Source organism: Mirounga leonina, unplaced genomic scaffold (assembly GCF_011800145.1).
Source record: "Mirounga leonina isolate KUSES-001 unplaced genomic scaffold, KU_Mleo_1.0 Mir_82, whole genome shotgun sequence".
Taxonomy (NCBI): domain Eukaryota; kingdom Metazoa; phylum Chordata; class Mammalia; order Carnivora; family Phocidae; genus Mirounga; species Mirounga leonina.
The window spans coordinates 12873644-12900597 of NW_023270825.1; the positions used below are offsets into that span (position 1 = coordinate 12873644).

Consider the following 26954-nt stretch of genomic DNA (forward strand, 5'->3'; position numbering starts at 1 on the left):
AGTTAGCGAGAAGTAAGAAGCGGACTGCGTAGTAAGATGTCTACAATCTATACCCCCAGAATGGGTTCAGGAGAGAGCTTTATCAGTGAGATAACGTTAGTTTGTAACAATTGCAATTTCTGCCTCTATAATAGGCATATATGTGATTTGGGCTTTTACTGTGGTTTTTATAGCTTTACTTCACTCCGCTGCCTGCTATTAAAATGCACAGTTAAAATAAATTCCATAGATTACCATAGAAATAAGCAAATTAATTCAAGTGTCAGATGATACAGTATTTTTTGTGAGTTCTACATAAAAGTCTAGAAGCTTTTAATACTCAGTACTGTTCATCCTCATGTATTTCATATGATTTTGAAATTGCCATATATAAAAATTGATTTTCTTTACACAGCATTTTTTGTCCTCAAGAAAATACTGAAGAGGCCCTGTTGTTACTGCTGATCAGTGAATCGATGGTAAGTAGAATGTGCTTTCACATTTCTCCGCCCCCCCGCCCCCCCCTCCCCGTTCCTATAGTCCTGATTTTGGTGTGGTGACTGTATCAGTGCAGTGGGGGCTTTTCTTGGGAGGAGAGTACTTTCTAGAGGGGCTACCGGGTGGGGGGAAAAAACAACAGGGGTTTAAGAAGAGGGATGTTTCTTAATTCTTGGACTGGGTAGAAATGTCCCTTGTAGGTTAATCTCAGCCTGGAGCATGGAGCCTCTCTCAGGCAAGCAGTAAACAGGCATCTGAGTTCATTCATTTGCCCACTGGCTACGGGAACCCTAACACAACTGTGGGTAGGTAAACTATGGCTAAAAGGACCACCAGAGGAGCCCTCCGAAGGGAAGGAATCCCCCTGAGGGTAACCTTTCCAAGCCACTCAACTTGCCTGGGGAGGTAGGGAGAGTTTAGGGGTAAATCACTGGTGGTGGATGCAAACCTCTGGTTTTTGTAGCAGGAGCCTGATGAAGTGGCCTCGTCCTCTTGGACAGGCCTCCCGCCTGCTCCCTGGACATTCCGGAGTCCCGGGCCGTGAGAGCTCGCTCCTGTTCCCTGGCTCTAATGTTGTGAGGGAGTTTTTGCCAGGCCATCGGATTCCTTTGAAATGTTTTCTTAATGTCTGGCCAGGCTATCAAAGTTTACGTCTAGAATTTCATGCCTCACCATTTATTGGCTTTCTGCTCTGCGGAGTGCTAGGCATGACTGCCTGGGCTCGAAACCGTGGGAGGCAATCTGTGTCACAGTAGTTAGTTAGTACCTTGGCACGTAAGTGGTGTGTGCTGAGCTCCTGAACAGCATAGCGAGGCTCCTGGAACTGGGAAGGACCTAGATGTCCTCATACCCATTCACTCATTCTATGGACGAGGAACCTGAGGACCAGAGCAGGCAAAATGGAGGCAGCTTGCAGTGGTCTGTTGCTCTTTCTAGATCAGACTGCCTCCTCCCATCTCTCCCCCCTCACCCGGCAGGCAGGAGGTGAAGGAGGAGGAAAAGGAATCGTGACTGAGGCAAGAGGTGGTATTTACCTTCTTCCCCAAGCATGTGGTTTCAGTGGAGGCATGAAATACACCCAGCTGAAGAGGATTTAGAAATGGAGCCCAAGAAGAATGTCCAATGGGCTGAGTAAAGAAGGGATCGGGAGAAGCTGGGATTAGTCAGGGAGGCCCGCCTTCTTCTCTTAATTTCAAACTTTGGGTTTTCTTGTTCTGTGAAATGGCCCGGAGATGTTTACAAGAGCAGGACTGCTTGAGTCACCACTGCTTTTTATTTGGAACCTCTTTGACGTCATTGGCCTTACTTCCTCTGAAGGAAACAGGTTGCCCCCCCCGGCTCATCTTTCCTCGACTGTCAGCTGGTAACTCAGAATGGTGTCATTTACATTCTCTACTCTGCCTTGGCATGACCAGGGAAGGCATATATGTGAGCAGCCTGGCACCTGGTGGCTTCCAGTAACTGTTTTTCAAATGAGCTGGTCTCACCATGCTTTGTCATCGGTTCTTCAGCGGGGGCGGCCGGCTCATGTTGGCCCCCTAGCTCACATTCCCTCATTCTCAGCTGGGCTCCTCGCAACTTGGCAGTTAGTTTCCTTCGGGCAGACTTGGTTGGTAACGCTGGGAAAGTCCTGAAAGACTGGTGGCCACACATTTTAGATTTCTTGGGCAATTCTGATCGAAAATATTGTGTTCCGTTGTCAGAGTGTGTGTTCCAGTTTAGAATTTGGAAAACATAGCCACATCTCCAAAATGCTTGCTACAAGTGTAGACTCTTGGGAATGATGTCTCCACCTTTCCTGCTCCTTAATTGAAATGATAGAAACTAATACTACTCAAAATTGAGATCCCTTTGAGACCATCAGATTTGCCTCTGTGGTGTTTAATTTCTGGAAACTCTCTTCAGAGGATGGTGAAACCCAATGACATCCTCAGTAAATATGAGCGTCTGGGTTTCCAACCACAACGATTATGCTCTCCCTGTAAATTGTTCCATAATTATGTAGGTAGAAGTCTAAATTAAGTTGCTTTTGGAAGCTTTTTTCATGTTCCTTGACTTCTTGATTTTTCAGTTTTTAGACAGAAATCCACGTGCTCAATTTCAGAACCAAATGAGAATTCCTGTGTTTTTTTGGCGTCTAAGAAAATTGTATTCTTCATTGGTTCTGACTCTAACTTTAGAAACATCAGTTTGTCCATAGTCTCTCCACCTGTAAGATATGGTTTGGCATTGTACTGCTTTCTCACCTCAAATCAAATGAATTTTCCCCAGGAGAAAAAAGGCTTATCAGAGCTACATTTGCACAACTACCTCTGAGACAATGTTCTGGGATATTTATTATTTGTGGATCTGTTTGAGGTTTGAATCAAAAGACATCAATAGACTTTCTCTAAAAATTTTTAAAAAAATGTACTTGGCATAACTTGAAAATCTCTCAAGTAGTATTTTTGTTTTGTTTTGTTCTCTTCCAGGCATTGGTCCTAATATGGAACATTTATAGCAAGTAAATAAAATGAGACTCCTTATAGCAGGGCCCTGTTTCCCTTAGAGCTTCTTTTGTTGGCTCAAAGTTGCTCCTAACAAGAAAACCTTAGAATGAAATCTTCAGAAGCAGGCTTGTATCCATAAGAGATGACTCACTTGGTAGGAAGTAGCCTGTCTTATATATTCTTATTTGTCTTTGACATTTAAGAGCAAGGAATTTTAAAGTGAGTAAGTATGGATGGGTGGCTAAAAGTGAGCACCTTCGACTCATACACAGAGAGAAGGCATTTCGTCTTATTAGTGAGAGAGGAGGTGTGTGGGCATGTCAGGCAGGAGGATAGCCATCAGCCTGCCCGGACCAGGGACCCTGGTACCTCACCTACCACTTTAACAGGAGAAACCAAGGGGCCCCTTTCTGTCCTCCTAGGGATGCATAGATCCAGAAACTTCTGCTAATTAGCAGGGGGAGAAAAGACAGGCAAAATCTAACTTAATTGATTCTGAACTCCCTAGCAGGGAGGAAAGGAAAATGGTTGGAGTGGTTAGCGGCCCTAATACATGTGATATGTCTGGAGACTCTGTCGAGAAATTAAATTTCAAAAGTAATGAAAACACGTTGTTGTAAAGAGCATTTGATTCCTAGAGAGATGAGATTAATAAGCTTGAATGTGCCTGCTGTATTTCTGTGCCAAGCAGTGGAGACACTCAAGAGGCAAGGTGTTCTCCTGAGTCCTCTGGTAATAGCTTTTAAAACAAAAATCGGCTTGCTTCTTGCTTTCTCTTCTGCAGCTGTTTGGTGCTTCCCTAAACAAGATCGCATTAGTCTTTGTAGTCTGTTCCGATGAAGGTGCCATATAGGGATCTGAATGTTGCTTTAGTGGCAGAGGAAAAGTACGACGCGTCTCTGTAGGACTGAGGGAACTTAATGGCACCATTTGATGATGGGAATGTGGGACTGGAGATCCCCCCCCGCCCCCGCTCATTAATGTACAGCAGGGGCTGGACCGACAAGTGAGGCACAGCAGGGCCCCACCCGATGGGTGAGTCTGCTGCCCCAGAGCCCTGGCTGTGTGCACAGGAGGGCTGGCTGGGAGCCCGAGGCCGGGAGAAATCACCCTGCTTTGCATCAGCTCCGAAAGCCTCCTGCTGACAGGTACCAAGCATCCTCCAGGACCATACCTCCAGGCCGTTGTGTTTGGATAATGCCCCGAACCGTGTGCTGCGGTGTTGGTGGGGTTTTGAATAATCAACCCAAGGTGACAAGCCCCTTACTCACTCCTGCCCTTGTCTCCAGGCCCTTGGCAAAAGCCCTTAGGGGCAGGAGGGCCTAGATGGCTTTTCTCCACAAAATGATAGCTGTGTGCCTGGGCTGGCTCACCATCTGCTTCTCTCTTCTGTGTTGTTTTCAGGCCAACCGGGACGCTGTGCTGAGCAGAATACCCGAGCACAAGAGTGACCGCCTCATCAGCTTGCAGAGTGCATCTGTGGTCTATGATTTACTGACCATTGCCCTTGGAAGAAGAGGCCAGTATGAGATGCTGTCGGAGGTAGAGCCCTTGAGTCTGGTACTTCCAGGTTGGGGGTGGGGGTGGGGCTCTAGCAGAAGAAGCACTGGGAAGAGCTGTGAGACCAGGTCCTGACCCCTCTGTCCCTGGCAGCCGTGTGACCTTGGCCTGTCACTTCACTCTGTGAAATAGGAATTGGGCTAGATGATTGGATCATGGAATTCACCGGTGGTGACTTCCTACCAGTGGCCCCTAAACCCACTGGCTGCGAGTTTGCATGTGAGGGAAGGCAAGCATTTCTCAAGCAGTTTCTCTTGCAGGGTAATTTCTGCCATCACCCAAAATCTCCCATCTGTGATCCTAATTCCCTTAGAAAGCCGGTTTTACTTTGTTTAAAACGATGTGTAACTCCTGATGGAATGGCACCATCAGGCACAGCGTATTGTCAGATGAACTGGTATCAGCATCCGTATCAGTAAACACGGTCTTCATTTAAGGGCTTTTGCTTGTTCAGAAGAGACCTGAGTTGATTACAGATCTCGTGCGAGGTCCTGTCATTTTGTTCCTTCAGCGTCTAAAAAACACGGAGGATGGAAGCTTGACTGTTTTACAGTTTTCAGAAGAGGCTGGTTAATCCCGGGCTGCGGTCGTGCATTATCGAGCTACTGCCCAGAATACCAAAGTCCACCAGGGTGTGGGCGGAATAAGTAACACGATCGGTTTATCCTTTCTTGAGTGGAGTAAAAAGAAAGAAAGAAGACAACTCATTTTGTTAAAGTGGACTTTTCCACGTTATTTATCTTTTTCTTTCTAAATTTATACCCACCGCCGCAGTTTCCGGGCATGGGGACAGGGAATGAAACACAGTAACACATTGGCTGGCGTCAGATGAGCGCCCGGCTCACCCCCTAGCCTGCCGGTGCGTCGCCGTCACGTGAGGCAGGAGCCTTGGAGGACAGAGGGGACTGCGTGCCTCGGGTCTTTTTTTAGTCTTTGGTTTGGTGACTCTACAGGACAGTGGTTACTCAGTCTTCAAAAAAAGCCCCTCTCAGTCCGGCTAGATAAAGCAGTGTGCCCGGATGTTCCTGTCCCACATGGCTCACCCCCTGGGACTCTGCCCAGATTCTTCCCTACTCCACGTGCTTCCATTTCCTGGGACCCTCCCCTCCCAGCCAGCTTGGTGCCTGTCTGCTGTGTCACCGTGGGGTCCGTCCGTGGGGACAGTGCCACCCAGCTCCCAGTTGAGTCCTCTTCAGGTGAACTTTTTTTCCTCCAGACAAACCACTAAAGAAACCATCTGTCTGGGTCCGAGGTTGGTTGCGGTTGGCATGTCTCCTTTCATCCCATCATGTAGCAGCATGGCCTTCCCTCAGCTTGAACTTCACTGACCTCAGAACCAGGTGTGAGGAGCTTGAGGTGGCTGGCGTGGTTGGCTGGCTGCATGGCTCCTGCCCACGGACTTCTCGTCATGCCATGAACCACTGTAGGGGGATGGCTGTCACCTTTGCAGCATTCCTCTACAAGCCTGCCGTGTGCCTCCTCCCAGCATGGAATACTGGGGCCTTGTTTTCACTCCAGTGACTTTCATCTTGGTATCACACGTAGCTTCCATCTTGTGGGGATGACCTGACGCCCGAGTCACTAGGTGGTCCGATTGGTTGCTGGAGCTTTTGCGATTCAGAATTTCACTGCCCTGGTCACATTTAAAGCGATGGGGACAGGGCCAGAGGTTGCCTCGTAGGTGATGGAGGGCAAGGGTGGGAGAAAGGGAAATTTACCACTGTACATTCCTTGGAAGCTTATGGATTTTATACCATATCTTTGTTTTATCTACTAAATATATAAATCAGTTGATAAGATAGACACAATGGAGGACATCCATTTCTGTAATACACGTATATGCGGTCCCCCGTTCTGAGCCAGGGGCTGTGATTAAGGCCGGGATACCACCATGCGCGAGGCGTGGTCCCTGCCCACGAGTGGCCCCCAGTCCAGGGGGAGGCAGCCAAGCCGCAGGCAGCTGCCCTCTGGCGTGGCTGGTGCTGGGGAGAGCAGGGTCTGCTTCCAGTAGTAAAGCATTTGACTACATGGCTTCGACCTTGCTGTTTCTACTTAGTTTTGCCTCCCCAGCAAACATTTGTTGGCCATGTCGTCTCAGATCTTTTAACTAAAACAGGTCCTATCTAGGAGAAAGCGGCCGGCATCTGGGTGCTCCGTTTCAGAAGGTCCAACCTTGGCTGAGCACAGACCCTCTCTCCTCTGGTCCCAGGCTGAGGGTCCTGCTTCCTTCATTTGCTGCCATTTTCTTCTCCTCCTCCTCCTCTTCCTCTCCGCGCCGCCTTTTTCTTCTTCTTCTTTCTTCTTCTTCTTTTCTTCTCATCTGCCCTTCCATTTTCTCAGGGCTTTAGGTTAAAAGGCTAACTGTATTGTTTTTTCATTGGGGTGAACTCCCGTAACATAAACGTAACCATTTTAAAGTATATAACTCAGTGGCATTCGGTACATTCATCACTCTATCAAATCCTAGAAGGAGACCCTGTCCCGAGTAAGCAGTTGTCCCCCACCCACCTCCCCCAGTCCCTGTCCACTACCAATCTGCTTTCTGACTCTATGGATTTACCCATCTGGGGTATTTCCTATAACTGGAACTGTCCAGTAAGTGACCTTTGGTGCCAGGCTTTTCTCAGCATAATGTTTTCAAGGTCACCCATGCTGTAACCTGTAACGGGACTCATTCCTTCTTGCGGTCGAATGACATTCCGCTGTGGAGATCCAGCACAATTTGTTCACCCATTTATCTGGTGGTGGGCATTTGACTCTGGGGAGTGGTGCTGCCGTGGGGACAGCTGGATTTTAAACTCCCTATGCTACTTCTGGGGGCCCCGTGAGCGTGAGTGGTTGTCATTGCTGTCCTTCATCGTGGTCGTATAGTCGGTCCCAGTCTCCACCTCCTGCATGGTGGCCAAAGTGATCTTTCTGAGACACCAAGAGTGGCCGCCACCCTTCTGTGCAGAAACATTGGATGGCTCTTCTTCCCATCCCCCCTCTTTTTTTTCTTTTTCTTTTTCTTTTGTTTTGTTTTCCTTTTCCTCCCACAATGAAAGTGACCTCATCGGTTATCTTTTTTGCAATATGCAGCACCTTGCAGACTCCTTGAAGCATTAAACAATACAGACAAGTATGGAAAAGGAAATAAAAGTCACTTAGAGTCCCGCCCTCCTTGACATCGTTGAGACCATCTTTTCATGTATCTCTTTATGAGTAAATGCACGTACATTTACACAAGTTTCAAGGAATGAGGTAGTGTCCTATGTGTCCTATTGTAGATATTCCCACTCATTTGTCTCCCCTCCATCGGCACTCCACCCCGTCTCTGTCTCCTCAGCCCCCAAACCCAGGTCAGCAACCTAGTGTGTCCTGAGCCCTGGCCCTTGTGTTCGGGAGCTCGGGTTTGGATTCTGGGTCTGCCGCTCAGATTACACTTGTGTGATCCTGGCAAGTTGCTAACCCCTTATGCCTTGGTTTTTCCTTCTGTAAAATGGGGACAGTAGCCATACCTATCTCGGATCATTGTGAGGCTATTCATTAAACTAGGTAAGGTACTCAGAACAGAGCCCGACACTTGCTACGTGATACCGAGTGGAGCTCATTACATGGCAGCTGGATGCTGCTGTGCTGTTCCCACCAGCATATGCCCAGGAGTTGCCGGGCACAGGGGAAGCAACAGAGAAGAAGGTGTTTTGGCTTCCAGAAGCTTCCAGTCTAGTTGGAAATGAAACAGAAAGACACAAAAAGACAACTGATTAGAGAAGACTGGTGAGTGCAAGGCGTGTTCCTTTCAGGAGAACGGACCGGGGGGCTTGCAGCCATGTTTAAGAGGTTGGGGTGCCCTTGGGAGAGGAGAAACTGCTGGTACATCAAGGGCCGATAAGAATCAGAAAGTCTCAGAGCAGAGAGACACCTTCATCCTCAAGACCCTGGGGGTACGAGGGCATGAGGCCTGAGGATCCGGGAGCCAAGGGCTTGCTCTCATGGAGGAGAGGTAAGAGAGAACACTGAACAGAAAGCATGGGGCCAGGTTGTCAGCCCCCCAATGTCTTGGGACAGGACCCCTTCGGCTGGTCCATGAGCAGGTCCCCCCAGCCTCAGCAACGCTGCACAGATCTTCCTTTATACCAGCTGGATCCTTTTAGAAACAGAAGTTAACGACGGCCAGGCTATTGGGAGAGATGACGCCTTACCTCCTCCCCCTGCCTCAGACTTTCCTGCCTTCTCTTGTCCCCAAACAACATCAATATGCCACATCAGACACAGCACATTCTCCTTCTGCTGGCTCGCCTCCCCGGCTGAGCTGGGCCCCTCGGCACTCCTACACCAACGGGGAAAAGGACGGGGCCCCTCTGCCACGGTGCCCAGCACGTCTTGTCATCTTCTCTCCCCCTGTCGTTGAACCTCTGGTGTGTCCTGCAGCATGGTGCAGACCCAGCCTTTTAGGAACTGTGCCTTCCAGGGGGGAGCAGAGCCACTCTGGCGAGAAAGCTGTCCTCTCTGTCTCTTTCTTCGGTGGTGTTTATTCCAGATGGACGGTTCCTCTCCCATCCCAAGATCGGCTGCCTTGGCATGTGCCCACAGAATGCCTTTCTTCTTTTTAAGGCACCACGCAGCCAGATACTGGGCAAGGAGCATTGTACAAAGGAAATACAAACCAGAGGTTTATCACATCCTCATTCCGACAGGTTTAAATATAAGCACAATGTTTACCATATCTCCAGTGCAATGAGTTTTTGTGTTTTTAGAAGACTAATTGTGAGCCCCGCTGAAAGGTTTGTGTAGGAAGGAACACTTTTTTCTTCCCCCTTCAATTTAAATAGCAGCACTAGTTGGCATGACAACCCATGCTATTAAAAGTAAAGCAACAAGCACTGCTTCCTCTGTTTTTTAGAATGAACCCAAACTGCTAAGTAGGTTTGTTTCTTGAATTTGACTATTAATGGCTCCATTTTGACAGAATGTTCTGGGGACCCTCTAGAAGGGTGTATGTGCCCCCTCTACATAGCTATGGCAGCTTTAGAGACAGAAATGATATTTTTATCTTCCCTGTTGAACTCATATTCATTTGTTTATGGTAAATCTCAACAACATTATAGTTCTGTGGGTAGAACTGTCTGGCTAGTGCTTGTACCAAAGGGACATTTACACATTCCTAACCCAAACACTTATTTAATCAGGGAGCATTATGAAAAACACTTTAACGTCTAAGTCTGCTTAACAGGCCTACCATTTGTCAGTTTCTATTAGCGTTTGGTGTTTCGTGCAGCCCCAGTTGGGCTGCAGAAGCCCGGCCTTGACCTGGGTGCCAAGCTCCCTAGGAGGAGTCGGTGTGACCTGACCTTCTGAGAGATGAAGGCAGAATGTTTAGTTCATGGTAGGTGTTCAGTAAAAACCTGCTGAATAAACCAGTGCTTCAAAGCTAGTGTACCTTCTCGTCCCACTCCCTTTCCTTTGATTTTTGAGATAAACTTTCCCTGGATATGCAATGAGTAGGTCTTCCCCAGGTGGGCCCAGAGGGTAAAGGTCATGTAACTGGGAAATAGGGGAGGAAGAGGAAGAGCTGGGCCCACTGTGGGGCAGAGCACCATACAGATCCCAACTCTGGTCCAGCTTTGGGGGTCACCCAGCAGGGACCAGGAGCCTGCATGGCAGGCCTGCCCTGAAACATCTCAGTGACTGACATGACCACCGGCACCTACGTTTCCACTATTATGGAAGCATTTCTTGAATTAAGTATCATTGCTCCCTTTTTATGGCCCTCAATGAATTTTGATATGCCATTTTAACCTTTTTAAAAGGTGTACAATTCAGTGGCATTAATTACATTCACGATAATTACATTCACGATTGATTACATTCACAACCTTCATGACTATTTCCAAATTTTCCATCACCCCAAACAGCAACTCTTTACCCATCAAACAGTAGCTCCCTATTCCCTCCTCCCTCCCTAACCTGGTAACCTCTCATCTCCGATCTGTCTCTGAGTTGGCATCACGTAAATGGAAGCATGCAGTAGTTGGTGTCTTATGTCTGGCTTATTTCACCTAGCCGCATGTTTTTGAGGCTCCGCTCTGTTGTGATAACACATCTGATAGCATGTATCAGACTTCATTCCTTTTTTGGCTGAATAATTTTCCCTTGTATGTATATGCCACATTTTGTTTATCCATCCGTCTGTTGGTGGACACGTGTAGTGTTTCCACCTTTTGACTATCATGAATAATGCTGCGATGAACACTGGTGTACATATATTGGAGTTCCTGTTTTCAGTTCTTTTAAGTATACATCCAAGAGTGGAATTGCTGGCTCATACGGTAATTCTGTGTTTAACTTTTTAAAGAACTACCAAACTATTTTTTACAGCAGTTGCACCATTTTCCATTCCCAGCAGTGAGGCACAAGAGTTCCAAGTTCTCCACATCCTCACCAATACTTTTTACTTTTGTTTTGTTCTGTTTTGTCATAGCCATTTTAGTAGGTGTGAAATGGTATTTCAGTGTGGGTTTGATTTGCGTTTCCCTAATGACTAATGATGTTGAATAGCTCTTCATGTGCTTTTTGGCCATTTATGTGTCTTGTTTGGAGAAATAGCTGTTCAAGGCCATCACCAATTTTTAATTTGGGTTGTTTGTCTTTCTGTTGTTGAGTTATGGGAGTTCTTGGTTTATTGTGGGTAATAAACCCTTAACAGATATGATTTGTAAATATTTATCCCATTTTGTAGGCTGTCTTTCCATTCTCTTGATAATGTCCTTTTATCCACAAAAGTTTTTAATTCCCTATGTCAATTTTTTTTCTTTTGTTGCTCACGCATCTGGTGTCATATCTAAGAATCCCTTGCCAAATCCAAGGTCATGAAGATATACTCCTATGTTTTCCTGCAAGAATTTTATGGTTTTTGCTCTTATATTTAGTATGTTAATCCATTTTGAGTTAATGTCTGTATTTTAAGTAGGGATCCAGTGTCATTGTTTGCATTTGGAAATCCAGTTGTCCTAACAACATGTGTTGAGAGACCATTCTTTCTCCTTTGAATGGACTGAGCACCCGGGTCAAAAATCAATTGACTGTAGATGTGTGGGTTTGTTTCTTGGATTTCAGTTCTATTCCATTGGTCTATATGTTTATCCTTATGCCCATACCACACGGTTTTGACTATTGTAGCTTTGTTATAAGCTTTGAAATCAAGAAGTGTGAGTCTCCCTCTTTGCTCTTTTTCAAGATTGTTTTTGCTCTATTCAGGGCCCCTTGCAAGTCCACGTGAATTTGAAGATTGGCTTTTCCATTTCTGCAAAGAAAACTGTTAGAATTTTCATAGAGATTGTATTGATTCTGTGGATCATTTGGATAGTGTTGCCCTCCTAACAATATCTCATGTCTAGATATCAGATCTTTGTCTGAATCTCATTTCTGCTGCTTTACATGCTGAGTATGAACTTGGGCAGATTCCTTTACCTCCCTAAACCTGTCGCCTTATGGGGAAAATACAGATAATGATAGGATCTACCTTTGAGGGTTATTGTAAGGGTTGAAGTGAAAGTGTATGCACAGTGCATATTACCGTTCTTATCAGTGGTGTTGATAGTCTGCTTTCTGAAATAAATGTCCCTCTGTAATTACCCTGACAGATAATGCTTGACCCTTAGTAGGGTCTTTCATTGAGGAGTGGAAAAAACCAGCCTTGGAGTCAAAAGAATATCTGAGTTCAAATCCTGGCATGACTCCTTCCTAGCTTGTGATTTTGGAAAGAGCCACTCCGGGCTTCCACCTCAGAGATAGTTATGAAGCTTGCTGAGACAATAGGTATAAAAGAGCCACACAGCTCTTGGTCTATAATACATACCATTCTATTCCTCTCTGGTTATTAGGAAGGATGGATCTGAAGTTCGTCTCCTGAAACTCCCACCTATTCTGTCTCTTTGGAACAACAGGGCAAGTCCTGTTCTCCTTCATTGACAACCCATCAGATTGAAGACAACTGTTTTATCGCCTTCTTCCCTTTAGCACGAAGTATCCCATTCCTTTAGTTTGGGGGTTGGCAAGCTTTTCTATAAAGAGAGCCAGACACTAAATATTTTAGGCTTTGAGAACCAAGAGGCAAAATCAAGGATATGGTGTAGGTATGACAAGAGAGGAAACAAATTTCACAGAATTTTTACTGATTAAATTCAAAATACAATAGTGAGTATAACTTTCTATAATACGGGTTCACTAATGAGAAGAATGGGATGGTTCTGGAGGATAACATTCCACTTAATTTGGGCTCAAAGTCAGTATTTCCTCTCATCCAACTGCTGGCAAATGTTCATCTATGAAATGACTCTTAGCTGTTGGACTCTGTGACAAGCAGCCGTGGGTCACATTTGGCGCTCAGGCCACGTGCATTGACCTCGGATTCTCAGCATTTTGCGGGCCCTCTTCCCAAGTGCTCTCTTGTTCGGGTGGCCCCCTTAAAGGATATTCGGAAGAATGGATCCTCACTTGGATCTCCCTTCATTCAAGCATTCACTGAGCACCTGTTTGGTGTGTGACACGCCCCTGCATCGCTATTACCTTGACTCCTCACTTCCCTCCCTCCGTCCCTGCGTGGGCAAAGCAACAGCCGAAGTTGAGGGGCAAACACCCAGTGCCCCCGGCCAGGGCAGGAGGACTGAGAACAGATGAAGACCCAAGGTGAGAGGCAGTGGAGGAGGAGGTGGTAGACGAACGAAACACCCGGTTCTTGAATTCAGTGATTCATTTTGCAAGAATAACAAGGAGCAGCTACGTCAGCACAACGGCAGATGGAATAGTATTTGAGTAGGACCCTGGAGACCCTTCCCTCGCTAGGCAAACTTGATCGAGTTGCTTCATATAGTTGAGCAGAGAGCGTGCCGGAGGATGGCGTCCAGCATCCAAATTCTGTAATAAAGTCTGTGACCTTTGAAAAACAGCCCACTCTCTACTCCTCCCACCATGGCCAGAGGCAGTGGTATCCTTTAAGTTCAGCATTTGCCAAAGCAATAAAGCTTTGAGAAACCTCTGCTTGAATCAGTATTGGTGTTTTAAAGCAAAAAGAGAAATGGAGGGGGGCATTTTATTTCTCATTTCAGAGGAGAAATCTTATTAAGCAAGATTTGATGGGCATCATCTGTTTCCTCAAAACCTGGTGGGGGGGGGTACTTTTCTTTGTATCTGAGAGTCCCATAAGCATGACTTTTAGAAGCTTTTCCTGGACCCGGACTCTTGTTGAGCAGATCTCTCAAACTCCACTGTCATGTGTACTTTTATTTTTAGTTAATTTAGAAACAGGGGCTCGGAACTGAGCACCAGAGCTCGGATTTCAAGTCTGCCACTGTGTCACCCTGGGCAGGTCCTGTCTTCTCTCTGGGTCTTAGTTTCCCCATCTGTAAAGTAAGAACGAGGCCGGGCACTCTCCTACAGATAGTGGTCCAAAATGTCCCAATTGCTTAGTTTTTCACTGCTAAAAGTAAAGACATGAAATATTATCTATGCACCATGTTAAAGTTTAAAAAAAAACCCCCACAATTTTACATAACTGCAAAGGATTGCATTTATCAACTAACTCATTAAGGACATATGATGTAGAAAAGAAAACTGTCCCCATCAACTGAAGGATGTCTGTTACAAGAACTTTTAGGACACGGCCAACCTGCCCACAGAGGTGAAAAATGAAGACAGTTCGCTGTGTTATTTGTTCTATTTTAATACTGATGGATTTTAGACATAAGCTCCAGGCTAAATTTGAGGGGTATCTGATTATTTTATTCCTGTCCCCTCCCCCCCGGGTGTTGGCTGCTGACTCTCCCTCTTGAATTCCAAAAATAGGCTTTGGCTTTTCCTTGCTTGTGCTTAGTGTTGTCCAGCTCCATGGCCACGCACCCAGTTTGTGTAATTGGGATTTGGGGACTAGGAAGGTAATTGCTAAGTCCCTCCCTTGTGCCAAAAGACCTTCTCATTCCCGGAGCCCCCTCAGAGGTGGCTCGTCTCTGAAAAGCCAAAATAAGAGACCGGAAAGGAGGCGCTCTTGCTCCCAAAAGGAAACAACATTTTCGCAAGTGGCATTTTGACGACCTCACTCAAATGACTAGGATGCCATTTAGAGTCTAATTATTGTTCTACCAAATATCTGCGGTATTACATGAACGTTATCTGGGATTTAGTGAGGTGGCAGAGGTGTGGTGACGGTGAATGGACCTGTCTTTCCCGGTAGAAATAACATCACAGCCCCTTCTTTTCTCACAAGGGAGGTGGCTCGGGGATGTTGCCGCCGCCTGGCATGTGTGACCCAGGCATCTGTCCCATGTCCCTCTGCCCAGGCCACACTGCCGCCTCTCTACTGGACACCACAAGCAAGAAAGGCCTGAAATCTCGCTGTCATGTCTCCCTTTCCGTCCTTCCTTTGCCACCCACCAGCACCCCCGCAGCGTTCCCAGGGCTCCTCTCTTTCCCCTTCACTCCCCCTCAGGTCAAGCCCCGAGCCCGAGCCCCTCAGTATCTGCTACTTTGTCTCATAAAAGCACCAGCAACAGGCATATAGCAACACGTATAGGTCGGCCCTGTGGCAGACACCCTTCTAAGCATTTGACATGTTATGTCAGACTCCCTACTCAGCAGCCGTAGGCGACAACCCATGGCTGGTGAGTAGGGAGTTTGGGTGAAGCCCGGGCAGTGGGCTCCAGGGCCTGCGCCTTCATCACGCGACTGCTCTCACTTGGCCTCATGCCACTGCTGTCCCCTTCCCGGCCACCAGCCACGCGGGGCCGGCAGACGGAAGCAGCCTCTTCCCTGCTGCCCCCGGTGCACGTTACACCCACGTGTTCTCAAAAGTCCACTTTATTGGTCCTTCTTTCAGACCGGAACCCTTACAGAAATGTGAATGTTTCTATTTTATTTTATTTTACTTCATTTTACAGCATATATTCTGATTGCAATCTCCGCCACGCCATCAAAGCTGGAAAATTTTCCTTTGTCCTGTACAGAGATGATTAGGGTGTTTGAAAGGGGTAGTCAGAACTGGGTGAGCAAACACGCCATCTAAGGACCCGAAGCTGTGGATAGCAAATGCCTCCAGGGTCAACCCAAGTGCCTTTTATTCTCAGATGTGTTCATGGGGAGAGGGCTTCCTTTTGTTACTGGGGTATGTTGACCTGAGCTGCGGAGGGGCTGTATACTCTCAGGGTTTACGGGAACACAGGGGAGGACATGCTATATATCCGAGCGGTATGCTGGGCATTGGGCTTTCAGAAGCACCTGGAGCTCTCTGGGCGCTTTCCCAGAGCCAGCGAGTCATCACTATGTATAAGATGCCAAGAGCCCCAGGAGGACAGGGCCGTCGGCGGTGATGCCAGAGCTCAAACACCTCAGAACTGGGGGTGAAGGGCGAATTTGTAGTCGTTAGCTTGTATTTCCAGACTCTCTTTATGACACACCTGTGACTTACTATGGGCTATGGGTTGTTTTTGTTACGGGAAGGAGGTCCAAACCGTGAAAGACACGGCAGCAGAGGGGAAATGCCTGACTGACACAACCTGAGCGCCTTGGATATCGGCTGTGGTGCCAGTGGGTTTCATGGGATCTGTGAGGTTTCTCGAAAATTCTGCAAGCTGGAAAGTCCTGAGTGCTTTGCAGCCTCGGGGATCCCAAAGAGCCACGGAAGCAAGGGCCCCATTAGCAGTAAAAAATATTGCTGAATCCCCAAAATAGTGCATGGAACATATGGCATTTTTAGGGGCCTTTTATTTAGCTATAGTTTGCTTTATGCAGCATGAGTGGGCCTGGTAAGTTAAGCGTGAGTGACATGTCTGTAATTAAAGTCGCAGAGATAGCCGAGTATCGTGGCTCAGAGCTCCAACTCTGGAACCAGACTGCCCGGATTCAGGTCCTGCCTCTTCCACCAACACGCTGAGAGCCCACATAGTCACGCAGGGGACCCCAGTCTGGAGTCTGTGCTCCAGTGTCCTCATCTGTAAATGGAGGACCGTAACAGTACTTGCTTGTCCTTGTAGGGTTGTTAGGACGAGCAATGGGTCAGTTCTTGTAAAGCAATTAAAATGGCTCCTGGCGAGGTCAGTTGAGCGTCTGCCTTTGGCTCAGGTCATGATCCCAGGGTCCTGGGATCAAGCCCCTCATCGGGCTCTCTGCTCAGCGGGGAGTCAGTCTGCTTCTCCCTCTCTCTCTGACCCTTCTCCCTGCTTGTGCTCTCTCTCACTCTCTCTCAAACGAATAAGTAAGAAATCTTAAAAAAAAAAAAAAAAAGATACTTGTATCTTTTTATGTAGCTTGGCTACATAGTGTTATCCAAAGGCTTATTGTCTTAGTCCATTCAAACTGCTATGACAAAATACCACAGACTGGGGGCTTAGACACCCCTGGCTCAAGGGCCTCCACCGACCTTGCTGCCCCTGTAGCCCCCAGGCCCTGCCACTGGGAAAAACATCCCACCCCTCCCCTCCCTGCTCCAGAGGCCGAGCTCTGGCAGGAGCGTCTGATTGGCTGTGTCTGGGTCACGTGCCATGCTCCTTCTTCCTTCATTCAAGCTTTATTACTGGCAGGTGGAGAAGCTGCTTTCCTCCTATCTAGGGTATACCCCCAACTCCCAAAACAAAAAAATCAGAAGAGTTTTGAGGTGAGAGGAAACCAAAATGACAAATGTCCTTTCCTTTTGGGACCTCAACTGGATGTTTCTCAAGTTCCCTCATAGCCCCAAGAGTCTCTGGATTTTCCTGGTACCATGGCTGATAGAACATGGATTGGAGCTCTATACCAGTTAGGCTTCCAGTAAGCGTTTATCAGTGAGTATAACGAGTGTGTTAGCCTTTGGCACAAAGGAAAATAAGGATGCACACTTATTTATAGCATCTGGCTTTCTGATTCAGAACAGGCTGTTTCAGTGGCTGATCTCCTTTTGTTTATCAGGAAAACAGTTGATATTTATCATTCCTCCTAGCAATAGGGGTAAGAAAAGCATTTAAACATTTAAATGTTTCTTTGTATATATTTGAGCACTTAGTGGTTATATTGCAATGAGCTGGTTGCGTAGAGCTGTTAAGACAAACCATTTTTGATCGTTATCTATGTCCTTCACACACTGGCTCTTTTGCCTAATTCCACCTATGTGATCACGATTCCTGGTCCCTCCTCTCCCACCATCCCTCATCCCCCAACTCAGTTTCCAAGTGCTGCTGGCTTTTCATCACTGGTGCTCTCTCCATAGCACCCGTCCTCCCCCACTTTTGCCAGCCCATTCCACCTCACACCCGGATTAGGTCTTCCCTCTGCATCTTGCCTACTTGATCTTTTCATCAAGAGGCTTTAGTTTTTATTCCCAAGGTGCTTCTTAAGGGCTTCTTGTTCTTGTCAGTATAGTAGAGCTGTTTAGAGGGCTCTGGGGTCAGGTTCAGATCCCAACCCTGCCGTTTAGTGTCTGTGTTAGTGAGGGATGTAACCAGATGTAATTAACAAAACCAGCTCACAGTGACTTAACCAAATAGGAGTGAATTTCTCCCCCTATGACAACAAGTCTGGGGAAAGGCTGCAGTCACAGCACAGCGCATCACGGCCTCAGGGACCCAGCGCTTTCTCTCTTTCTGCTCAGCCATTCTGGAGAATGGCTCTCAGCCTCATACTCCCTCCAGGGCTGAGGGCAGAGTGTGCGCCAGCCGGGACAGCCCTCCTCTTAGACACCCCTGCTGGAGGCTCCCCCAGCAGCTTCTGCTGACATCACATCGTCCAGAATGAAGTCACATGTCCACAGATTTTGGCTAAGCACGTTGCCAGTGTGATCAAAATGAGGGACCAAGTGTTCGTCTTGCTTGGGATCTGCAGATGCCCATCCCACCATCACTAGGCACATATGTGGTGCTTATTAAATGCTAACTACTTCACTTTTTATTATATTTCTGTTCGGGCAGGTTTTCACAATAAACCAGCTAGCATACTATTTGCTGGGAACTTCTATGTACATACCACCCAAAATTCTCTCCCACCTCCTCACCCCACCTTTATCATTTCCTGCAGTCTGTCGCCCTCTCTGTGGCTCCTGCGTCCCCCAGCCCCCTGCCCCTCCCTGTGTGTCCATCCATCAGTCCTGAGGCTTCCATTGTCGCTCCCCTCTGCCCCGGGCTGGCCACAGAGTATTATCACTAGGGAGAACTGGCAGCCCCATGCTGCAGATGCCAGCGCCCAACACCCCAGTCCCCAAGGTGACCCTGATGTCAGTGTTCTGTCCCCACAGGGTGGAGTTGTTGTTTAAAGCTTTTCTGAAAGCTCCCAGCCCTATTCCGTTTCTCTGCTCCCACGCCCACTTCATCCCACCTTTGCCGAGAAGACAGTGGCTGGGTGGGACAGCCAGGAAGGGGCTCTCCTCTTCAGCTTCTAGAGCCTGCCTTCTGAAGAGAAGGGGCCTTGTCTGCTCGTTGGGCTCAGGTTGCCTCCATGGAAAGACAGCGCGTAGATAAGTCTCCATTCTTCCTCCCACAGGCGTGTGCTTCACACATCCTGTCCTTCACCACTCACCTTCTTTTCTCTGCTCCTCGGGTGGTGCCCTCCAGCGCGCCCCAGAACTGCATTCCCAGAGCTCGGCCACCCACTGCCTGGTCCGGGGCCTCTGGGCCTCCAGCACCCTGACCCTCTCGTCGTCTCCACCCTGAGACCCCGTCTGCGTCTCCTTTCCTGGCCCTGAAGCTAAGATGCTTCCCAAGGTCCCGCCCCAGCTGCCCTTCCTGCAAGCACTCCTCTCATGTTCTCCAACCTCTCCCGATGGTGTTAGCTGTTTTCTCAAGTGTACTTTTTCCCCAGTTACCTTTCTTGTGGTAAAATAGTATCTTATCACCTTAACCATTTTAAAATGTGCAGTTGGGTCGCGTGAAATACAGCCTCAGTGTCGTGCAGTCATCAGCACCCTCTATCTCCAGGATGCTTTTCATCTTGTAAAACTGGAACTCTGTCCCCATGAAACGCTCACTCCCCTGCCCCTGGCACCCCCTATCCTGCTCTCTGTCTCTATGATTTTGACTGCTCTAAGTACCTCATACAACTGGAATCATGATATTTATCTTGTTGTGACTGACTTATTTCACTGAGCATCACGTACTCAAGGTCCATCCATGTTGTAGCATATGTCAGAATTTCCCTCCTTTTTAATTTAAGGCTAGATAGGAGCACCTGGGTGGCCCAGCTGGTCAAGCGTCCAACTCCTGATTTCAGCTCAGGTCATGATCTCTGGGTCCTGGGATCGAGCCCCGCGTCATGCCTGCTGCTCAGCAGGGAGTCTGCTTGTCTCCCCTTCCCTGGCAAGCATGTGCTCTCTTTCTGTCTCTAAAATAAATGAATAAATCTTTAAAAAAATAAATAAATAGATTTAAGGCTAGAAAATATTCCATTGTATGCTTACATCACGTTTTGTTTATCTGTTCATCCATTGATGGACACTTAGGTCCCTTCCATGTTTTAGCTATTGTGAATAATGCAGCTGTGAACTTTGATGTACAAATACCTGTTTGGGTCCCTGCTTTGAATTCTTTGGGGTCTGTCTTTATGCCAGTACCATGCTGTTTTGATTGCTGTAGCTTTGTAGTAAGCTTTGGAATGAGGAAGTATGAGTCTTTCAATTCTGTTCTTTTTGAAGATTGTTTTGGCCATTTGGAGTTCCTTGAGATTCCATTAATTTTAGGATTGGTTTTTCTATTTCTGTAAAATAAAAAAAAATGCCATTGGGATTTTGATAGGGATTGATTATGTCGAATACGTAGATCGCTTTGAGTAGTACTGATATTTTAACAATACTAAATTTTCCAATCCATTGAACATGGGATGTGTTTCCATTTATTTATGCCTTTAATTTCTTTCAGCTCAAATGTATGACTTCTGTTAGATCTTCTCTCGAGGCCCCAGATTGTCTCTAATTACCTCTAGTAAGTCACCACATGACACCTCAAGCCCACCATGTTCCTTACCAACCTCATTAAAAAAAACTTTCTTCCACATTCTCCTTTTATTCTAAAAATTTTCTCTTTCTCTCTCATAAACACACACGTGTGCACACATGTGCATACACAAGGGTCTTCTCTGCCATGGGTTTGCTCCCAGAGACTTTGGAGGCCTCCTTCAGTCCCTACACCTCACCAGCCATCCCGCCTCCTTCCTTGGATGGCCTGTCTTTGCTGCTTCTAACTCAGACACATTTCTTGGTTCTTAAGTCCCTGGACCATTCTATGCACTTTATTCCTGGTCTGTCTCCACTCTGATTGCACAACCCTCCCCCGGCCCCCCAAATGACCTTCCTAAGCTCTGATGTGATTATTATCACTTGGTGCAGAAACCAGAGGCTCCTCACTGACGGAGAGTGAAGTGTATCTGTAGATTACCCACCGGGCAGGTACGGAGGTGACAGAGAAGTCAGGATTTCTGCCCTTGATCGTTTGTCATAGTGGGATATGGCCGGGCTAGGGCAGGAAGAGTGAAGACAGTGACATTTATGTACAGTTACGAACTTGAGGAACACAGAGGAAGGAGAACCAAAGCTGGGATGGAAGAGGGAGATGGAACATCCTTGAAACGGAGCTGCCGTATCAGACTTTCAGTGACTTGGGCCCAGCCCACACCTGCCTTGCCTGATTCCACCCATCCCTGCCCGTGTGCCCAAAGCTAGGTTTATATTGGTCCACCTGCCATCGTCGAGTCAGAGCGTACCCTGTCACCTCCACGTCTCTGTTCATATGCCCCTCTTCCAAATCATAGCTGCATTTTTTTTTTTCTTTCTCATTAATCAAGGCCCAGCTCAAGGAGCATTTTTCCAGGATGCCATTTCTGAATCCAGTGATTACTTTCCCACGCTTGGGGCACTTGTCTGTCTGGGCCTTGTGTTTGAGTTGTTTGTGTCCCTGCCTCTTTCTTTGGCCTGGATGAGAAACCACTGAGATCAAGGATTATATTCTAGTCAACTGTGGATGGTCCTGGCTTCTGGCACAGCCCCCGTGGGGGCTCCTCAGGAGGGGTTTGGTGGAGGATTCTGTTTTAAGCATTCAAGGGAATGCTTAGGTTTTGTAGGACTGAGTGTGCGTAGACACAAACTCACACTCATCCAGTTGTGCCCCCGGCAGTTCTCAGATGTCTGCATTTGTTCTTCTCTCCGACCAGTGCTTGGAAAGAGCCATGAAGTTTGCCTTCGAGGAGTTCCAGCTCTGGTACCAGTTTGCTCTGTCTCTCATGGCTGCGGGAAAAGTGAGTCGCCCCTTGGGATGCACCATCCTCCCTGTTAGTGTTCACGTCCCGGAATTCCAAGGGGTGATATCAGACCTTGGAGAAGTCTAAACCAGCGATTCGAAGCTGTCCTGTGGTCATTTGTAAGAGGACAATCAAATTTAGTGATTTGGGACCTGGCATGGACGCACCATGGAGAAGAAAAATCAGACGCATTTGCCTCTTCCTGGCCCTTGTAACTTTGTCATATGAAGACGGGCTTAAACCAAGGCTGGTTCTTCACACAGACCCTTTCACGTATTTGAGAGCATAAATGTATTCCTGGAGGCGAACACCGTTAGCGGTCGATAGCAACCTATCACGTTAGGCAGCGTACGATGCTGGTCGAAAGCGCGGGCTGTGGAGTCCAGCTGCTGGGGTTGAGGCCTTGACCCAGGCCAGGTCACTTAGTACCTCCAGGTCCTCCTGGGCAAAGTGGAGGCATCACGGCACCTCCCTCATTGAGCCGTTCTGGGTAAACGAGGTAACACCCATACGATGCATGGACAGCACCCCCACGCAGTACACGCACAATAAAGGAAGGAGCCATTGTTCTTCTTGTTAACTCGGGCCACTTAGTGCCTTAGTAAGTCTGAGATAGGGGATTTTTTGGGCCAAGTGGAGGCAGAAATTTAGGATAGTGTGCTCTAAAATTATATAGTTTATTTTTCATAATAACGCAATAAGCCTTCACTGTCTTTTTTTTTTTTTTTTCTTAATTTTATAACGGCTACACAAGTAAGGAAGAAAATGAGGGTGATTCCAGGGAAGCACCTCTGCTTGTTCTAACCACAGGTTACTCCCCAGTCACTCAAGAGCCCCATGCTCTGGTTGTCGCCATCCTCAGGCCTCCAGGTTGAAAAACCGCATTAACAGGTTTCCTAACCAGAACCCCTGAGGGAAGGCCCTAGTGTTTGGTTCCGTCAAAAACTTCTGAGTTTCACAGAAATAATCTCCTTTTGCCAAGTCTGCACGGGCTGTGAAGGTGCTGAAAGAGTGCATCCGTCTGAAGCCCGACGACGCCACCATCCCGCTCCTCGCCGCGAAGCTGTGCATGGGCTCTCTTCACTGGGTGAGTAGGGCTGGGGCCCTGTGCTCGCAGGCAGGACTGCCAGCCTCTTCCACCTCAAGGCACTGAGAGAAAAGAGAGAGTAGCAATCCATCAGCTACACAAAAACAAGGCTCTTCAGAGCCCGGGCCCCCAGGCTCCCTCAGGCCTCACCCACCCATCCTAGGACTGAGGGGAATCATGTTCCCGGGACACTCCAGGTGTTTCTTTTTCATGGGAAATGCTTCAGAAGTTGAATTGATAAAATAGAATTGGAATTCATACTCATGTAAGTCTTGCTGTATGTGCAGGGGGTGTGGGACTAAAAAGGTTTATGTCACTGAATGATTCACTCTTAGCAGAGCTGAGTTTTTCTGTAAAGCAAACAAAGAGTCACCCTCTACTTCAGCTCATGTGTAAACCAACTGTGCTCATTCCTCTTCCTTCATATAGACTTTCCTCTTCAGATATTCTTGTCCAGGTTTGAATTGGGGACTAGTCTGGTTTGTAACAGTTCTGGTACCTCAAAAATATACCATTTGAGTGGAAAATAGGAAACCCCAGACTAATCTACAAGGTGGTGGTACGGATAATTACCACATACGATCCAGTTTTAATTTCTTTTCTTTAACTTCCTATCAAGATTAATTATAAGAAGAATTTGCTCAAAAGACCACAGTGCCTTGCTAAGGGTCTTCACCATGACGGTCCTTGCTGCCTGTTTTTTTCCATTTATCCTCACCCAGCAGGACAAAAGTAAGCCTTGTTGAGAAAGTGTTCTACTTCTGCTAAATTTGACTGGGGGAAATATGGAAGGAAAAAGACATTTTGAAAGAGCAGGCTCTCACCTGAAACTCACAGCTGTGAAGGTGTCGTGTGGTCCATGCAGGATGCGACCATTCGGTGCCACCAGCGAGGGAACAATGCAGGCAGGCTCCAGCCTTGGGCAGGGGAGCAGGCCAGACCCTGCAGCTTTGAAAATGCCAGTTCCCAGCCATGACTCTGTCACGCCCCTTCCAGCTACGGCATTGTTCATGACTGTCACATAGATCTCTAAGGCCAAAAATAAACCGCTCCTTTTTTTTTTTTTTTAAGATGAGTCTAACAAATCTTTTCTTTTTTACGTTTTTATTATTAAAATTTCCAAACTCCTCAAAAGTAAAGAGTATAATGAACTCCCAGGTACTCTCACCCAGCTTCAGGGACCTCAACATTGGCCATATTTTGAAGGAACGAATCTTATTATTTTGGCTTCTAATGAATTGTGCCAAAGGTCTTATTGTGGGTGTAGTTTACAGGTGCACATTTTCTCATTGGAATCTGCTGATGCGAGGTCCCTGTGCTGTGCGTTGTAAAATAAATAAACGGGAGTTCTGAACAGCTTGTAGGAAAGAGAATCCAAACCTAAATGTATTCTTTTTGTTATTAAAAAAAAAAAAAAAGGGAGGACCCAGACACAAAAAAGTTTCAAGGAGTTTATTTTATATATATACATATATATGTATATATATAAAATTCAGTGAATACCTAACACAGCCTAATTACACAGCCAATTAGTAAAAAATAAAGATGAAAAAGACAGAACTCCCCCCCACACCAAGAATGAGAATGACTTTGGAAAAGAAGGTAAAAAAGCAGTAGGGAAAACGTTAAAGAAAAAAGGCAAGGTGGGAACCCTGAGGACTGTTGGAGAGGCTCAAATAAAGAAAACAGAATCACCGCAGTGGAGTCGGAAGATTTGGGAGTGATTTTCACAGTGACTCATCAGAAATCTGTTTTTGGCAACAGATGCTTATGGGAACTCATGTTAGAAATTCTGCAGGTCGTTGTTGTTTTTAACTTGTCTGGTTTTTCAGTTGGAAGAGGCTGAGAAGTTTGCCAAAACAGTCGTGGATGCGGGAGAGAAAACGTCAGAGTTCAAGGCCAAAGGCTACTTAGCTCTGGGGCTCACGTACAGTCTGCAGGCCACTGACGGTGAGAGAGGACCCACCCCCTGGGATCTGGGAACCACAGGGCTGGGCTGCCTAAGTCTGCACTGCAGGGTTCCCACAGTCCCCACAGAGGACTGTCGCAGGAGGCCACGTACGTTGGGTCACCCGGGTGTGCCATCACGTGGGAACCTGCTGCTGCTGCCCTTTTTGCTCGGACTGGTTGGAGAATCGGAGAGCAGGGATGAAGGTCCTGGGTGCCCGGTGCATTGTGCTGGTGGTGCAGAGAGTGCCCAGCTGACAGGCGCAGGGCACCTGCTGGGAGGTGAAGGTGAGCAGGGCCTTGAGAGATGGTTCCCCTAACCCAGCCTGCACCTGCGTCCGCCCCAGCACTTGGCTGGGCTGTCCCTATGAGAGGAGATGTTGTATTTTAGGCACAGGAATGTGGAAGAGTTTAGGGCCAGCCTCCTCCAGGAAGCTTCCCTTGATTGCTTAGGATGCCCCTTCTCTATCGGTACATTTTAATTCACAGATATATACACATGCAGTGTGGCAGCTTACCAAACACCCATGCGGTCGTGTGCATTTTGGATGTACATAGAACTTGGGGACTCTGGCTATTTTTTAAAAATCTTAATTATGTTTGTATCCTTAATGAAGTTTTCAATTATATTTGCAGGAAGTATAAATTAATAAATTATTTTCCTGAACTCTTAATATTTCTTTAACATTTTATTGTTAAATATAATAGAAATGTAAAAAAATTTTTTCAAAAACCAGCGTATAATTAATGAATTATTAATTATTAATCTGTGTAATCACCACCCTGCTCAGGAGGTAGAACCTTGCCAGCCCCCTGGGGAACTTTTCATGGGCCTCCTCTCCATCACAGGCCCCCTGAAGAGCAAACACTCTGCTGACTTTTATAGTATTCACTTTCTTTTTCTTTTTTTATAGTTTTGCTATAGTTTATTTTACAAATTACCCCGAAGCCTTCTTTCCTCTGCTGTAAAATAGCAGAGACCTTAGAGAAGTTTCGCATATCAATTCATTTTCAATAACGGCTTTTTTGGCTAATTTTTCATGCACATCTGATAAGCTACACGCCCCAGCACCTTGTTTTAACTATAGTAGACTTTCAGCGAAGTGTGAGTGTAATGCCATATAATTTATCCATACAGATTCCTAGTTCGGATCCTACCCCTCATGAGCCCTGTAGCTTTGGGACAGTCGCTTGACCTTGTTGATCCTCCTCTTGCATTCATGGTTTAGTTGGGTCACCTGAGGTCCCCTCTAGCTTAGTCACTGTTGTTCTGAGTTCACTGTGGTTACAGCCACATCTGTGTCTGGGACGGCCTTCCTCCTTTCCCAGTGGGATGGCCCAATGGGGATGTTCGATAGGGCCTCTCCAGTTCCACCCGCAAGCAGTTCTTCCAGGACTTTTGCTCTTGCCCCAGTAAAAAGTACCTTTGTAGTCCCCCGACAGACCCGAAGGGCACCATTTCTCACATGTTCTCTACAGGGGACATGTGGGCTCACAGCAAGATGGCCTCACACTTTTCAGCTGATTTTCTAGTATCAGTGTTGAGGGTTTGCCTGGTCTCTCCCTTGTGTTTACATCAAGGTATTAAAGGTCCTGGCCATTGTCCAGTGTGACCTAAATGGGCCTTTTATGGCATCAAGCTAGTTCCCTTGGCCCAGTATCCTAGCTGCTCAGTGCCAGAAGGAACTCTGAAGGCCGTCTGTAGTCATCACTGTTGGTGCTGGAATCTCTTCTGTACCACCCAGTAGAGGCAGTCCTCACCCAGAAGCCACATGCCTGCACTTGAGAGAGCAGATGTGCTCCTCTCTGGAGTTCCCAACTGGTCTTCTGACAGCAGGCCCCAATGCCTTGGGCATCATGGTGCCCGGCCAACTCCTACTCTCCCCCCGGCATGGCTCCACCGTGGCGCCCACTGAGTATGCGTGTCCGGGGTTGGCCTGGGCTTCATTGCCCAGTGCTTGGAGAAGACTGGGCACGCAGGCACCAGAAACATGTTGCTTTTGGTCCAGTTGAATGTATAGGTTTTATGATGAGCTTTGTATTTGTCAAAAACTCCCTGATCTTCCATGCCACTGACTAACTGAACCCTTTTCTTAGCTTCTTTGCGAGGGATGCAGGAGGTCCTACAGAGAAAGGCGCTTCTTGCATTTCAGAGGTGAGTGGGAGTTCATCTT

General features: G+C 47.1%; 1 protein-coding gene across 6 annotated transcripts in view; it reads left to right on the forward strand.

Annotated features, from left to right (window-relative positions):
• Positions 1 to 26954, forward strand: part of TTC7B (tetratricopeptide repeat domain 7B) — a 249851-nt gene that overhangs the window by 123570 nt on the left and 99327 nt on the right. For all 6 annotated transcript variants that reach the window (XM_034993223.1, XM_034993224.1, XM_034993225.1 and 3 more), the window contains 6 exons: positions 395 to 458; positions 4371 to 4508; positions 21660 to 21743; positions 22729 to 22833; positions 24666 to 24783; positions 26878 to 26935. In XM_034993223.1, coding sequence (XP_034849114.1) covers positions 395 to 458; positions 4371 to 4508; positions 21660 to 21743; positions 22729 to 22833; positions 24666 to 24783; positions 26878 to 26935 — 567 coding nt within the window. The remainder of the gene's footprint in view (positions 1 to 394; positions 459 to 4370; positions 4509 to 21659; positions 21744 to 22728; positions 22834 to 24665; positions 24784 to 26877; positions 26936 to 26954) is intronic.